General features: G+C 49.6%; 1 protein-coding gene and 1 pseudogene across 1 annotated transcript in view; one reads left to right on the forward strand and one right to left on the reverse strand.

Annotated features, from left to right (window-relative positions):
* Window positions 1-654: 654 nt before the first annotated feature.
* Window positions 655-16,910, reverse strand: part of LOC147465400 (uncharacterized) — a 97,569-nt gene continuing 81,313 nt past the window's right edge. Inside the window, exons 10-13 of the mRNA XM_086519924.1 lie at window positions 1,779-1,832; window positions 1,604-1,696; window positions 1,428-1,494; window positions 655-1,333 (exon numbers count right to left, since the gene is read on the reverse strand). Of these exons, the coding sequence (XP_086376050.1) occupies window positions 1,242-1,333; window positions 1,428-1,494; window positions 1,604-1,696; window positions 1,779-1,832 (306 nt within the window). The 3' untranslated portion in view covers window positions 655-1,241. The remainder of the gene's footprint in view (window positions 1,334-1,427; window positions 1,495-1,603; window positions 1,697-1,778; window positions 1,833-16,910) is intronic.
* On the forward strand, window positions 1,849-13,225 carry LOC147465401 (uncharacterized; annotated as a pseudogene).

The raw sequence follows: 16,910 nt of genomic DNA on the forward strand, positions 1-16,910 counted from the left end.
CTGTGAACTACACACGTCTTGGCCCGCTGAAGTGCCCTCATCACCCAAGGAGTCAAAAAATTTGAATCTTTCACCATAAAGGACAATAATGATACCCATTCAAACTTAGCACAAGCATCTATGAAAGATGAGCAACCAATGGTTCATGAAAAAATATAGTACAAATGAATACTTTACAAACAAGGCAAATTAGAACCATTATTCAATCATGTAGTCCAGTCAAGAAATTGTACAAGCTTTCTCCGAGCTAAAATCAGCTTTGTAGATAGTGGATAACCACCAATCTTGCCATCGAAATAATAATTTGGGGGGGGGGGGGGGGGGGGGGGGGGGGGGGGGGGGGGGTTGAAAAGAAACAATGATTTATGGGCATCCACTCCAAGCCATCATTTCATCATCTCCGACGCTAAAAAGGCACAACCAAACAATGGACATTTTGCCCCGGAAGGCGAAAAAAGGAGGGACTCAATTTGTAGCTTGTCTTCAAATACACGCTTATAATTGCAACACCAAAATACACTAGTCACATTTTAACACTCGTGGGAACATCTACACGCGTGCATGAGCGTGTGCGCGCGCACGAGAGAGAGAGAGAGAGAGAGAGAGAGAGAGAGAGAGAGAGAGAGGCCAAAACATTGGCAATAAGAGTAAATCTGCCCCATCAACTTGCAACCCTCATTGCATCATAAAAGTCCTCAAGACATGAGTCCACCCATTACCCTCTTTGTTAACAAATCTAACAGGCTCAATTGTACGAGTTCTTTTCCATCTTAGTGAAGATAATGGCACTTTGATTCAAGTAGAAATACCCTTGATTCATACAACCAAAGACTTCAACCCAAAAACTGCGCTGATTATACAGCTTAAGCATCAGATAACATCTTGTAAACACGAGATACAAGAATAGACGGACGGACGGCGGCAAAACTTTGTGTCAAGGTCATCGGAAAATCACGCAAGTTGAAGGGCTGGAACTACCCCCAGATATGCCCCAGGAAAAGCACGGATTTACCAGAGTCGAAGAGCTGGAAGTACCCTCACATGCTGATGATAGATCTGACACAACTTGGAATCTCCTAACCCTCCCCTAAAAGAATCATATTAACAACTTTCCTACCTTGACTCTCCCCCTCTCCACATAATGAGCCTTGGTTTGCGGCATCTATTACGATGCACCTAGTTCTTTTCACACTATTTTCGAATTACAACAAGAACTGACTTGCCAATACTCCTCTCTCTTATCAACTGAATTTTCCTATCTCTATTTTCTTCTTGATCACTCTGTGGCCATGATATACGAAGGCATCTATTATACCGAACACCGTGAACACACCTGCAAAGAGAATAATCCACACGTGCTGTTTGTATTGAGCCACATCATCAGAACATTCTCACTATCAGAAATTGTTAAATGTATTTAGCCATACCTCCAACAATCGCGCAAACATTGGTTAAGAAATGTAGGAATGGTGTAGTTCTTTGATTGAAATTGACCTGCAAATAATACACAGCCGAGTAGAAATTAATGCACGCTTTGGTATACTCGCACTGGTGAACATGCATCAGTTCATCTCCTCAGCTGGGGAGAGAGATATCACAGTACCTTAATTGGAGACAAGTCATAAAAGAAAAACACTCCCGGTAGAGAGCGCCCCATACCCACTTCCACTGTTTTAAAATGTTCTGTCACAGAAAACTACATCCAAAAGAAAAATTCACAGGCACATACAGTAGGCAAGATTCCCCTTGTTTTATTTGGAATAATGGTGCTCACAAACCTGATTTGTCTGAATCTTTTGTCCACGTATGTCCTTGTAAACTGTTGGGACCACCTGGATACATAGGAAACTTATTCAGAAACTGGACAAGATACTTTAATCACATGACATCTGAATACAGTGGGACAGATGAAGTGCAAAGAACAAGGCCAACCCAAGCACCCTGCAATGCAGCACGAGAATAAAGATCTCTACAGCTCCAAAACCTTAGAATCTGATCAACAACTCTGTAGCATGCTCTCAAGGAGCCCATCAAGGTGTATCACAAAACGTGTGAAGGGGGATCTGCAACAAATTCCAGATCGAAAGTACGGCAGCAGAAGAAAGCTTCCCACTCATACTCAGCAACGAGCCTTCCTAAATGCATCCAGAAAAAATGCTAGCAGTGGCGAACTGAGGATCTCAGGGGAGAGAAGAATCATCTGAAGCAGTCAGGAAGCCCATTAAGAGTGTGCCTCGAGAATGCCAAGCATGAAGACTGCATCTGCATCTTCCTCCTCAAAATGAAGACGGTAGCCTAGCTCATGCCACAACCATGCTACAATCAACCAACGCCACCTCAGGTGACAAAACCAGTATGAAGTCTGGCCCTCGACATAAAGGATCACACCGATCTGACCTTTATATCAGCTTCTTGAGAAAAAATACAGTGGTTTTGGTTGTCCTTGGACTCTTTTGACTTTAACCCAGATGGGCAGAGAGTTCCTGCTTGGTAGGTGATACAAGCAGCCTACAGGCTTAGGCCCATGACTACATGCAAACCTCCCCCATGAGTTCCTTTCTCACTTGTGGGAACATGTTTGGGAGGCCGGTAGCTTATTGGATCACATATTTCATGTAGATAGTTGCTGTCACCGCCGGCACATGACAGGGCAGATGCTGACCAGTGATGTTGATGTGGCCACAAATGGTCTCCGCCCAAATGTCTTTCTATGACGCTTTTAAACAATTCCCTTTTATTTGTAACTTTTACTTGTTTTTGCGCAAGTTGCATTTGGCAAACAAGAACGAAGAGTGGTAAGCTGTAACACGGATTGGGCAAGTTAGTTATTTTGGGGCCTAAAACCTTAAAATAAAGCACGACTCACTCACTTGCGTAAAAAGATGATGACGTGGCAGGCTGTACAGAAGCTTGCACGTTTTTCGCTGACAAATGATGACGTGGCAACAGAGTACAAACAGCACTCGATGAACGCCTGCTTTTGGACCAAATGCTTTTTAGACTTGCATGCTTTTCATGTAACTACTTTTGATGGGCCTAGGGTCTTTAAATATGTGGTGGGCTCCCTCTCTGGCATTCTACCGCATGGGAGATCAAAGCAGAGCCACAAAGTTGTACCCCGTTGACGCAATATACAAAAACACCGAAAGGGTGCCATTGTTTGAGGCCATTGCAGTCTAGGAGTGGAATCGCTCCACTTCGTGTCTCAAGTGGGTTCTCTCTTTCTTTCTCTTCAATTTTTTGAAGTGCTAAACGTCTTTCTAAGTCTTGTTGGAATTAGGGTTGCAGGAAAACACACCTTGGAGAAGACAAAGGAAGCTCAAGGCACACAACAGAGATTGTATTAACTAGTGTGCAATGGAAAGATAGGTAGCCCTAGAATGAATGGGCGTATATGCAATGCACAGGGGAAAAAACCTCCTAAAGAGGGGAAAAAATGCCCCGGCGGTCCTAAGTGTGTTCACACACATCACTACCACATGTAAATGGTAACAAATCCCCCCTGGAGTGATGCGGTGAACGAGAGTTGGCACATGAGTAGAGGGAAGTGCCATGCCCTAAGGCATAGTTTTTTTCGTTCACGTACGGAAGGCCTGTCGTACTGCCGTACGGGTGCGGGTACGGATGAAGTACGGATGGGGATTTCGTACCTGCAGCCAGCGTGGCAAAAAATATGGGGCAAAAAGGTTTCGGCTGCACTTTTTTGGCCACGCGCTCGTATAGTCTGTAGGCGAATGTCTCTGCATAGAATATACAGAGATTGCAAAGACTCGGACACTGTCACAGAGCGTGTATGACGTGAGATTTGGACATCAGCCCGCCCATCCTCTCGAGTCTCCGCCCTCGGGTCGCGCTCTCTCTTGCCTCCAACCTCTCCCGCCAACACATAGCGCAGCAGCCAGCTCAGTACTCCAAGGCTCAAGCTCGTTGCACCATCTTCCAAGTTCCAACTTCCAAGCCGAATTCTTTGCAAGTTTGCAGATGGGCCGAACCAAGCGTCCCGAGTGGCAGTATGTGCAGCAAGTGAAGAGTCTTCCAAAAGGATGGACTTGTAAATGTAATTTTTGTGGGCATTCATGGGACGGTGGTCCTTTGCGTATCCGTGCACATTTTGGGCATTGCTGGCCATGGTGTGGGAGGCCCATGTGATGAGGCCCCAGCAGATGTTGTAGAGATTGTCACAAGATTGCATGCAGATGCAAGGCCAGAGGGAGAAGACAGAGCTGCTTTTGTAGATGCACTGGTCAATGATTTGGAAGGAGATGCCTCTCAAGCTCAAGGAGGTGCTTCAATGAGTACGCATGCTAAGGGAACAACTAATGTAAGTGGCTCTTCCAAGCAAAGAGAAAGGTTTCTCAAGGGGGTTTGGCGAGTGCATTTGGCTTGCAAACACGGAAGCAAGCAGACCAAGCCTTGCGCAAGTTTTTTTATGCTGAGGATGTTCCTACATGGAAAGTAAGGAGCCCTTACTTTTGCAAATGGTGAAAGCTATTGGGCAAGCAGGTCCTTCGTATGTTCCCCCCTCTTATCATGCTTTGCGCACCACAGAATTGAATGAGGAGGTTAAATGCGTAAAGACTGAGATCATGGGTGTACGCGAGAAATGGAAAAGATATGGATGCTCTATTGTGTGTGATGGATGGTCTGACACTAGGCGCAGGCCTATCATTAACTTTCTAGCATGCTCTATTCATGGGTCAGTGTTTTTGAAAGTTGTAGACACATCTGGGGAAACAAAGACATCGGAATTTATTTTTAAGCATCTCAAACAGGTTATCAGAGAGATTGGCCCAGCAAATGTTGTGCAGGTATGCATGGACAATGCAACCAATTGTGTTGGTGCTGGGGAGATGATTGAAAGGGAGTGGAAACACTTTTTTTTTACCAGATGTGCTTGCCATTGCTTGGACCTTTTGTTCGAGGACATTGGACAGATTGGTTGGGTTGGAAAAGTGCTTGAGGATGCAACAAAGATTGTCACATTTGTGACAAGAAAATCTACTGTGTTGGCATTGTTTCGGCAACTTAGCAAGAAGGACTTGGTCAAGCCGTAGGCCACTCGATTTGCGTACTACTTTATTATGTTGGCCAATCTTGTGGATGAGAGATGCATGCAAGGTATGCACAAGCTTATGATTGATGACAAATTTGTTAAGATGAAGAGATCCAAGACTCAAAAGGCTACTGAGGTCTCGAACATTGTGTTTAATGCATCCTTTTGGCAAGAGGCAAGGCTGATTTTGAAAATGTGTGCTCCGATTTTGAAAATTCTCTGTTTGGCTGATAGGGAAGGAGCCACCATGGGGCTTATGTACGAGCTTACGGATCGCACGGTAGAGCAAATTGAAAACATGCAAGGCATTGATGTTGCAAGGATGAGAGAGATTAGGGATCTATGCATTGAAAGATGGAATATGGGTAAAAGTAGTGGCCAAGGATGTTGTGTCTTTCAGCAGCTACACTTTCTTAACCACAGAGTGGTGATGAAAGCCGGAGGCTAATAATTTTTGAGCTCGCTGCTGCTGTTTCCCTTACGCTGCGCCAGCGCCCTCCCCCCCCCCCCAGCGCTGCCCGCCTGCCCTCTCTGCCCCCCCCTCCAGCCCTCACTGCCCCCCTTGCTGCCCTGCGTGTCCGCGCGCTGCCCCTCCCAGCTGTAGCAGCTCGCGACACTGCCGCTGCTGCAGCCACTGCCGCCACTGCCGCCGCTACAATCCGCTGCCGACCCCTGCTGCAGCCGCTACCACCATTGCCGCCCCCGCCCGCTGCTGCTAGCACTTCCGCATTAGCCGTCCCCACCCGTTGCCCCCCCTCCCCCCCGGCCTGCCTGCTCTTTTTCCTCACAGTTGCATCCTGCATATCGGTACTTACAGCATTGACTCCGTTTTGGGGCAATGCTTGGCGTGCCAAGTTGCAGTTTCCGCCCGCCATCCTTTTCTTACGCCACAGCAGTAGACACAGATGAAGGCTCCAGCTTCGCCACAGAGGGACTCGCCTGAAGCCCCCTCCCCCGACCCCGCTGAGCCCACCATTCGACTTGCTCTTTCACCGACAGAGCAAGCGAGCCTTGCCGCAGAGATAGAGCGTTTGCAAGTGACTTCGGTCATCTGCAAGGTTCTCGGCACCCGTCCTAGCAGAGGAGAGCTGCGAGACCTTCTCCAGGCCCGCCTTCTCGCAGAGGTGGGCAAGATCTTGGATGTCCAGATTCTCGGACGGGGGTACTACCAGATCGAGTTCGAGACTTCCGAGATGGCCTCCAAGGTCATAGCTATGAGTCCACTGGCCATCCGAGCATCACGCACCCACTTTCGACAGTGGCGACATGGTTTTGACCCGAATTCGGATGTGCTAGTAGAGGAGGCAGACATCCCCATCTCAGTCTGCTTTCCGGGTTTACGGAGGGAGTACCTTCCACTTCTCTCCAGAATTGGCTCCGCCATCGGGAGTGTCCTGGAGACACCTCGTACGGTAGCATCAGTAGCTGCCAAGGCGGCTGGCATCCCTTCAGTTCGAGTTTTGGTCAGAGATACCCACACGCTCCCGAAGGTCATCCTTCTGTCTCGGGTGAGTGGGGGTTGGTTCAGACAGAGTGTGTAGAGTACTCGGGTCTCCCAAACCAGTGCTTCATTTGCAGACAGATGGGCCACCTAGCGAAGGCCTGTCCACGGAGGAGGCCACGACCTGCACCTCAGCCTCAGCCTCAGCCTGCCAAGGCTAGGCCACAGCCACAGCCACAGCCAGCGGCACAGCGCACAGATTCAGAGCCACCCTCCGAGCCTGGGGCTCCAGCGGAGGAGGGGTGGCAGCAAGCCCGTGGCCGTCGACGCCAGGGGCCACAGCGACAGCCAGGCACTCAGAGTGGCCCTCAGGTGCCTACTTATCAGCAGTGGGTTCCCACGGGGAACCGCTTTGGTCCTCTTGAGCAGGAGGAGCCCCCTACGCCAGCCTCCACCTCCGCTTCACCCTCGCCAGCCGCCCCACCTTCAGAGCTCCCCCCCCCCCCCCCCCCCCCCCCCCCCCCGCCCTCTGCTCCCGTCCACTCCCCACCTCGCCCCCCTGTCTCTGTCGCCCCACCCCGCTTCTCTTCTCCTCCGCCCCCCCCCCACACCCCAGCTCCTTCTCCCCCTCCTCCTGCTTCAGTACCACAGTCGACTCAGGAGACTGGTCCCTCGCCGACGGCGCGGAGATCTCTTGGCAGCGCCTTTGCCACGAGTCGCCTAGCGAGAGAGGGTCAGCCCTTCCTGCGGCCCCCTCTGCACATTCAGACATCTTCCCTTGCAGCTATCCCTCCTGGTCTGACGAGCATTGACCTCCGACGCCGCTGGGATATCTTCGATTACGGGTTCATTCGCTTTCTCGGCGATTCCGCAGCAGACCACGAGGCAGCCTGCTTCAGGGTCCATGCTTTGTTCCTCGCCGCTAGGGGGACAGAGGCCTTGGACTCAGCAATTGGTTTCTCCTTCCCCCTCTGTGGCAGGACTGAGACAGAGTGGTCCCTCGACTCAGTGGTGGGATGGTTGCATACACAGGTTCTCGAGTTCTCTCACCACATGGGAGAACTTGGAGTTACAGATTTGCTGCAGACTTTGTGGCCACTGGCCAAGTTTGCAGTGACACCCCTAGACTCGGCAGGATGTAGGCACATTGTGGTGTACTTTTTTGCTGATACGCAGTGTTTGCCTTGCTATGTATACATTCATGAGGACTCCTGGACAGAGGAGGTTGCTTTACGCACGGCTCGCTCTGCTTGGGCTTGGGCCAGGCACTCGCTGCAGTCTCGCCTATCTAGAGGACGCTCGGATGCGGATTACTCCCCATCCAAGCCAGCCTCGAAGATAGCCCGTCTTGCTGCTGCGGCAGCATCTGTTCTCTCTCGCTCCCCATGAGGATCATCTCGTGGAACGTGCAGGGACTAGGGTGGGCCCCAGTTTCAGCGACAGCGGGGCCGATTGCGTCAGGAGCTTCAGCGTTGCCTTGTGGGAGGAGAGATTGATCTCCTTATGCTTCAGGAGCACCATTTGTCTGAGAGCCGCATTCGGCGATGTGGTCAGATTTTGCGTGGACGTTATGATACCTTTTGGTGAGCTGCTTTTGGACCTGGAGGCATCCACGGTGGGGTATGTATGACTATTGCGGACTCATTGCAGCAGGCCATTGTGGGCAGAGGGATTATTGTGCCAGGCAGGGCTCAGTGGATTACTATGCAGGTTCAGGGTGGCCTTGTGGGCTTCCTGAACATCTATGCGCCCAATGTGGCGAGTGCTCGTGCAGAGTTTTGATCACACATTGTTGAGTCTTTGCCACAGGTTGACCATTGGTGTGTAGGAGGGGACTTCAACATGTTGGAGGACCCTTCTGACAGGATCGGAGGCAACCATGCTATTGTGCATGGAGTCGAGTTGGCAGCTTGGGAGAGGTTGTGTATGACTTTGAGGGTCTCGGATACATGGCAGCATTCTGGCTTTGTGAGGCCTCCAGAGAGTCTTGCCTTCTCTAAATCGGACCGCAGAGTGGGAGGAGTGAATCTATCGCGGATAGATCGCTTCTACACTAGTGACCACTTCAGTGACTTGGGGGGATCAGTGGGCATCCTGGCAGGGACATCCTTCTCGGACCATGCACCAGTGATCCTCACAGTGGTAGACAGGCAGAGGAGTGGGAGCACGATGCTTCGCATCCCAGAGCGGATCTTGTTGGACTCAGCACTCAGAGAGAGGGTAGAGGCTCTCTGGACATAGGGCATGGACAACTAGGCTCTCTACCTGCAGACAGAGTGGCCTTAGGCCTAGCTCAGCTCCAGGAGTCTCTGGCTCGACGGGCTGCAGCGAGAGAGGAGGAGCAGCGTCTCAGACGAGGCATTGCTTCACTACAGAGGATGCAGGACCAGCATCCAGACAGTCCATGGTTGGAGGAGTAGTTACAGCAGGCTTGACAGGAGCTTGCTTGCACAGAGGAGAGGCGTCATGAGTTTGCCTTTCACCGACAGGCATCTCAGTGGACTCATGTGGGTGACAGAGTGACAGGTGCTTTTTTTGAGACAGAGGGACCTCGGCACTCGCATGCCAAGGTCAATCAGTTGAGGAGACCCGATGGGTGAGTTGTTTGTGAGCCCGAGGATATGCGTGCAGTTGCTACTGACTTTTACCGTGAGTTACTGTCGGCTAAGCCCCAGTCGGCTAAGCCCCAGTCAGAGCGACAGGATGCATGCAGGGGCAGGTTTGGGCACAGATGCCTTGTCTTGTGACTGAGGAGATGCGCCAGAGGCTAGAGATGCCTCTTCAGCTTGAGGAGCTGCACACGGCTCTTAGGGCCCTCCCTCGTGGTAGCTGTCCAGGTGAGGATGGGCTGACTCCCAGCTTCTTCTTGGAGTACTGGGACCTGCTTGGCCCAGATCTGTGTAGTGCCTTCCAGTACATTCTGCACACAAGAGTGATGCCGGATAGCATGAGTGAGGGCCTGATTTACCTCATTCCAAAGGAGGGTAGCTCCTTGGATGAGATTCGACAGTGGCGCCCCATCACCATCCTCAACTCAGCCTACAAAATTCTTGCCAAGGCTCTGAGTTTGAGGATTCAGCCACTTTTGGAGAGCCTTATACATGGGACTCAGACAGGTTTTGTCAAGGAACGTAGTATCCTTGACAACATCTTCACTTTCTGGGAGGCTTCTGCCCTGGCACGGCTCCGTGGGGAGGATCTTGTGATTCTTCTTCTCGATTTTGAGAAGGCATACGACAGAGTTGACTAGGACTTTCTAGAGGGCACGCTACGCAGGATGGGCTTCTCAGATGCTTGGATCAGAGGGGTGTCAACTTTGTACAGACAGGCTCACAGTCAGGTGCTTTTGGCAGGAGGTAGAGGTGAGCGCTTCATGCTCACACAATCGGTCAGACAGGGTTGTTCTCTTGCCACCTTTCTCTTTCTATTCTATGCGGAGGCGATGAGCAGATTTTTGGTGTCACAGCAGGTTGGTCAGAGGGGCTTAGCACTCCCTATACGGGGAGATGAGCTTCTGGACGCTGAGTTTGCCGACGACTCAGCCTTGTACTTAGAGGGCCAGGAGGCCAATCTTCACAGATGTGAGCAGGCTTTGGAGACCTTCTGCTGTGCACCGGGCGCACTGATCAACTGGAGAAAGACAGTGGCTTTCTCGGTTGGCAGTGCTCCTGTGCCAGATTGGATGCCAAGAGAGGGTTTCAGGTGGATTCCTCCTAGGACTACAGTTCGGTACTTGGGTTGTCAGGTTGGTTTGGACTTGTCCCCCGAGCAGCAAATTGCTCCTCTTCTCCTGTCCATCAGGAGAAAGCTGTTACATTGGAGCTCAGCACGACTTTCGCTGGCTGGTAGAGTAGTAGTTGCCACCCAGGTGTTGTTGGCGACTATGTGGTACATCACTTCTTGCTGGATCTTCTCGAGTTCTTGTATCAGCCAGGTAGAGAGGCTGATCAGGACTTCCTTTGGTCAGGTCGCGACACTCGGATTGCCCGAGCCAAGGTGGCTTGGTCGGTCATCACACTTCCTTGTTCTCAGGGAGGGCTTGGGATCATTGATCTAGCACAGCACAGCAGAGCCCTTCTTGGGAAGTTCGTCGTCAGAGGACTTCTTCCAAGCGAGGAGCCCTGGAAGGAGTTCTTGCTGCAGAGGCTTCGTGCCAGGGTGCCTCAATCAGGAGGCCCTTGGCAACCTTCGACCAGATGGATCTTTACAGAGTTGCGCCGAGTTGGTTTGAGCAGGAGACTGGAGGACCGATTCGCTGTGAGTTTGCTTCGATCTTGGGAGCTCTTACGGCGTGGCCTAGAGCAGAGACAGCCGACGTGCACGGAGGAGCGCCTGCGGCAGCCCCACGTCTAACCCCATGGTTAGCACTCAGAGAGGCCACTTGGTTGGGAGTCGGCCTCATGTTTCTTGGGGTCCCATGGCAGCAGGTCCAGCGTGCTCTCTAGGTGACTGGCTAGAGTTCACAGGTTTGTCAGAGGTGCAGGCAATCCAGCTACAGGGCATGAGAGGGGTGCAGAGCATGTGTCAAGACATCTCAGAGTCAGTTCCAGCTGAGTGGCTCACGCCTCTCGAGCCAGTAGCACCCCGGTGGATGGGAGCCTTCACACGACTGGAGGTTCTCATTTCAGTCAGGGCTTGCTCAGAGACTGTCCCAGCCCTCTTCTTCGAGCTTCAGGGTGGGGGACGATTACAGCGAGTTGCAGTAGAGGCCCCGCAGGTAGCAGAGTGCTGTTTCCAGAGGATCCGAGTTGTGGGCATCTATGGGAGGACTTGCGTCATAGACCCTGACCCAGCAGCTCTTGAGACTGGACACTGGAGGCTATGGGCTTGGGAGTGTTGTCCACTGGCACGAGTACAGTGGGATCCTGGTGAGTGGCTATGGAGGGACCCCTTCTCTTCTGCAGACCGCCCAGGAGTCCCCTTCTTTAAGTACACTGTTCGGCTTGGACGTCATATACTTGCAGCACAGAGAGAGGCCCGCCCCGCTGCAGCACGTCATTGGCAAGAGGAGGGCCTCACAGTCGAGTTCTTGGAAGCTTTTTGGCAGAGGCTGTGGGACTCCAGACAGCCAAGGCACGTCACTTTGTTCCAATGGCTGGTTGCACACAGAGCCACAGCAGTAGGGAGCTGGCTTGTGCATAGTGGTCTCTCGGCCGCATGTGCAGCCTGTGACCAGTTGGCGGAGAGTCAGCGTCACTGTCTTTGGGACTGTCCCTCGGCCCAGCAGGTGTGGCTACGAGTTCTTCGGCTGATGCCTACCCTCTCCGCGGCTCGTCAGTACACTTGGGGGGCAGCGGCTTGGTCATCCCTCACGGGCCCGGCACTTTAGTTTGAGCTATCTTCCACCAGCAGGATGATAGTGCTGCAGGGGGGGCGACCTACACTCCAGCCTGCTACAGAGCTTACTCCACAGGAGTGGTGCAGTGAGAGAGAGGAGTGTTGGGAGCTCATCAGCGGCCTAGCTCTCTGGTTCATCTGGCGGGCCCGCTGTTTCCGCATCTTTGAGGCTCGCCCTGTGCCACCAACAGAGACTGTTCATGACTTTTGGCTAGAGCTGATCCATACTCTCAGAGGACAGCTTGAGGGACTACAGGGCAGCTCCGACCGCATGCGGGAGCGCCGCGAGGCTTTCCTTCGACTCTAGCGCCCTGTGCCTTTCTACACCATTGTCCAGGGGGTGCTCAGATGGCACTACTGTCCACCTGTGTGGCTCTTCCCTCCTCCCATCTCTTGATTTAGCCTCATTGTATATATGTTGTTTTTTCATTGGGAGAGTCTCCCCATCATGCTTGTTGTAGCCCTCTCTTGCAGAGGTGGATGTAGCCCTATGGGCAGTTTTCATTAACTAATAAAAGGATCTTTTTCTCGGAAAAAAAAAAAAAAAGATGGAATATGTTGCACACACCGTTACATGCTGTTGGATACATGTTGCATCCCATATGGCGAGGAAGAGGGCAAGAAAGTGATGGCGAGGTGCATGAAGGATGGATGACATTCTTGGACAGGTACACCAAGGGTGATTTGACCTTGCAAGGCACCCTAATTGATGAGTTTGACATTTATAAAGTTGAAAGCAAGTCATTTGCTCATCCAATTGCAAAAGATGCATTGAGGATGCAAGAGGGAGTTAAATGGTAGGAAACTTTTGGGGCTTGCACACCTGCTTTGCAAGCTCTTGCTTTGAGAGTGCTTTCGCAAGGGACATGTGCCTCTCCATGTGAGAGAAATTGGAGCACCTTCTCTCTCATTCATACCAAGAGAAGAAATAGGCTACTCCCATCTCATACAGAGAAGCTTGTGTACATACACGAACTTGAGGCTCATATCCAAAATCAAAGAGCGCGGCTATGAGAGAATGGAGGTCACATTGGAAATGCTCAATAAGGAAAAAGATGAGGACCGCTTGCTTGCCTTGCAAGAGATTCAGGAGGCCATTGCAGAGAGTACTACAGATGCGATAGAGCCTATTCCCATTGCTGGGACCAGTCATATTGGAGCATCATGCTCAGTTGGTGGTGATGAGGATGAGGATGAGGACGAGGACAAGGACGAGGAGGAGGATGATGCTGCTTATGACGATGAGGATGTGAGCTGTGGTGAGAGTTAGAGCTCACTGTGCCTGGCCGCCTGCTTATGGAGTCTGGACCATGGTTTTTGACATTTACTTATGCGGCATGCCGTTACCCGTATGGTGTTCTGTTCATTGTTGACTCTAGAGTCTACAGTTTAGATTCTAGCCTCTAGTCTCGCCTCTCTACTTATGTTTTGGATTCAGCCTTTAGGAGACTACACTCCTGATTCCTGAATGTTTTTGGCTTGCTTCTATTGTCTTGACTCTTGACTCCTTTCTGTTTGGAGGTTACTTTATGAATCATTACTTAGAGGTCTGAGACACTATCTTGATTCTCTCCAGCCTCGACTCTCCAGAGTCCACTTTTAATTTCTAAAGTTTCTATGGTTTTAAGTTTTAACTTTTGTCTGTCTATAAACTTATAAAGTTTTAAACATGGTGGTGCAGTAAGTATTTCTACAATTACTATGTAGCATCCTAAGACTGACGTGTGGAATTTTGGGTGGTCTGATCCGTACTTCCGTACCCGTGTGCGTCTGACGTGTGATTGACGTATGGAAAAACTATGCCCTAAGGACATGATCAGTCCACAAAAGGGAGTAAGCCCAAAGCTTTGCGGAAAGCTTCGAACTTCTCATGAGACAATGCCTATGTGAAAAGATATGCAAGGTTGTCCTGTGTTGGCACATAAGCCAAGCTGATCTCTCTTGCTAAGAGCCTCTCCTTGACATCGTGGTAATGCACCTCAATGTGCTTCGTGCGAACATGAAAACTTGGGTTCCTCGCAACTACCAATGCGCTCTAACAGTCAGTGTAGATAGTGTTGGCACTGTCCTATCCAACACCCAAATCAGCCATGAGGCGCCTGAGCCATACACACTCAACCGTAGCTATGAAGACTGCCTTGTACTCAGTCTCACAACTAGAAGTGGCCACAGTAGTTTGCTTCTTGCTCAACCATAGTATACATGAACTGCCAAGCATGAAACAAAAAACACTCATGGACACTTGCGTGTCAAAACAACCAGCCCAATCTGAGTCTCAAAAAAGCATGTAAGTCTGGCGGCAATGACCCCCCCCTTGGGATAAAACAAGCCAAGATGTAAAGTGCCACTCAAGTAGCGGAAAATCCTTTTGTCAGCCTGCCAATGCTTAGACCCAAGGCTATGCATAAATCTGCTGACCTGTGAGGCTGCAAACTGAATATCCGGCCTCGTGTTGCATACATAAATGAGGCAACCAACAGCAGTTTGGTAAAGAGTGACATCAACAAGATCACCAGCATCATGCTGACTTAACTTCAAACCTGTTTCCATGGGAGTGGCAATAGGTTTGCAATCTTCAAGTCCAAATTTACATAGCAATGTCTCTATGTAACTTTTTTGACACAAGGCAATACCACCATCACACTACTTAAACTGTATGCCCAAGCAATAATGCGACAGCCACAAATCTTTCATCTTGAAAGTAGCATTCAAATCAGCCTTAAATTCAGCAATATGTACCTCATTGGGACCAGTGATCAGCAATCTTCCACATAAAGAACAACAATGAGAAGTACATCGCCCTCACGCTTGACATACACTGTGCTTTCTGTTGGATTGTTACGAAAGCCTTGTTTGACCAAGTGAGTGTCAGCCTTCTCATACCAAGCACGAGGAGATTGCTTTAACGCATACAAAGCTTTGTTACATTTGCACACCTTATCCTCTTGTCCTTTCTTGACAAAACCACGAGACTGCACTACATAGACTTCCTAAAAAATGTCACCAAAGTCAACCGGGCTTCCGGGCGCGTCCGCGTGAGGATGACTTAAGAAACGTTTTTTTCTCACTTGGCAAAGATTTTTACACGTGGACATTTTTTTGCCTTAAATGTGATCTTGGGTCATTATGAGTGAGGGTGCCTCCGCATCCAACTGTAGCCCTGTGCTCACTCAAGCCTTACATTGCTCTCTTCACCCACGAGCCGCTTCGATCCTACCTCCCGTTGCGATGCCCTAGACTCTAGTCATTTGGAGTCATTTCAGTCTAAAATCTTGTTGGTTTTGGGGGCTCCATATTTTGCCATCTCTTGCTTTGCTCTAGTATCTATTGACCTCTGTCCCAACTCCCGACTCCTTGATTTAGCTAGATTCTACAATTTCTATGGTGTTTTCATGCCATACAAATTTCCCCATAGGCTGTACATTTGCCTCATTGGAATTTACATCCGTACTTCCACCACTGAAAAGAGGCAACAAAGTGTTATAAATGTCCTGTGAGCTTACAATACTGTCTCTAGTACATGACAGCAAGGGCTGAATAGAATCTTCCACAAACACAACATCCCGTGAAACTAGAATACGCTTTGTTTGTGGATGATACAACCTGTAACCTTTGCTTTCAACACTTTAACCAACAAAAATACATTTGACAGCCTTATCATCCAATTTTCTGCACTGTGTTTGTGGCAACAAAGCATATGCCAAACAGCCAAAAACACGCATATGTTCAATAGTCTATTACTCCATATGAAGCATGCCATGCTTCATATGGAGTAATAGACTAGAAAGCTTTCGTAGGACACCTATTTAGTACATAAGTGGCACACATGATGACCTCTAAGCCAAAAAGAATGTGGCAAAGCTTGACTTTTGACCATACATTGTGCCATTTCCGTAAGTGCCCTGTTTTTCCTCTCAGCAACACCATTTTGTTGAAGCGTATAAGGCACTGTACATTGGTGTTTTATCCCACAACTAGCCAGAAATGCATTAAATTCATGAGACATGTACTCCACCCCTCAATCGGAACGGAGGGTGCCCATAGTACATTTCGAGACATTTTCAGCCAAAGCCAAAAATTAAGCACATAAAAACTTCGGACTTCACTTTAAGCGGAAACACCCATGCATACCTGGAGTAATCATCAATTAAAGTCACGAAGTAAAGGTAATTTTGTCACAAAGTGATGACGTGGCGGACAGCCTTGCAATTAGTACAACAGTTTGACATTATCAATGCCTTCGGAAACTACACAAAAGTATCAAAGATCTCTCGAGCCGCCGGATTTCTCAAAGATAATGCATGCAGTGGTGGAGTTCAATTGCTATAGAGCCACATGCTCCAAGGACTTGGCAGGCTTTCAAGAATATTTTTGCTTGAAGCTACATGACCTCCATGTTCAAAGTACAACTTCTAGCAAAATGGAGCGCTATACAATCGGGTGCCATCACCATTACAAGAATATTGTCTATCTAAACAAGCATCTACAATGCAAGAATTGATGGACCATGTTGCGGTTGGTTACAAACTTATGAATTTGCAACGAAAGCGCAACTGACCAACACTCAGAATCCTCGACCACAACGAACAACTCGGGATTCTACTTGACTCAATTAGCAAGACCTCGTTTGACTCAACGTCAACGAGATGCCCTACCACAAGAAGGTTGATGCTTTGAATGCTTCCAGACAGGATATACTTACAACAATTGTCCTACTACACGGGATACACCTCCTGAACAACCACCTGCAAAGAGAGCCAAAATTGTGGTGGGACTTGTCCCCGACATTTACGACATCGCTCAGGAAGGTTCCAACGAACTATGCAAAGCCTATGGAAAGATGAATGGCTTCAAAGCACTCATCTTGTTCGACCATCGAGCCCCCAAAGAATTTATCCATCCAGAATTCTTGGCACAGATGGATTTTGAGTACAATCAACTTGCTGGAGAACCTGAAGCTGAGCTAGCCAAGCTAGCCACCACGCAAACTCAAAAAGTTGTACCTCTCATTGGTGCTCTTCAAATCACTATCCAACCATGACAAAGCAGATTTTCACATCATGAAGTTGGGCAATTGTG

Source organism: Adiantum capillus-veneris, chromosome 1 (assembly GCF_014529385.1).
Source record: "Adiantum capillus-veneris isolate H3 chromosome 1, ASM1452938v2, whole genome shotgun sequence".
Lineage (NCBI taxonomy): Eukaryota > Viridiplantae > Streptophyta > Polypodiopsida > Polypodiales > Pteridaceae > Adiantum > Adiantum capillus-veneris.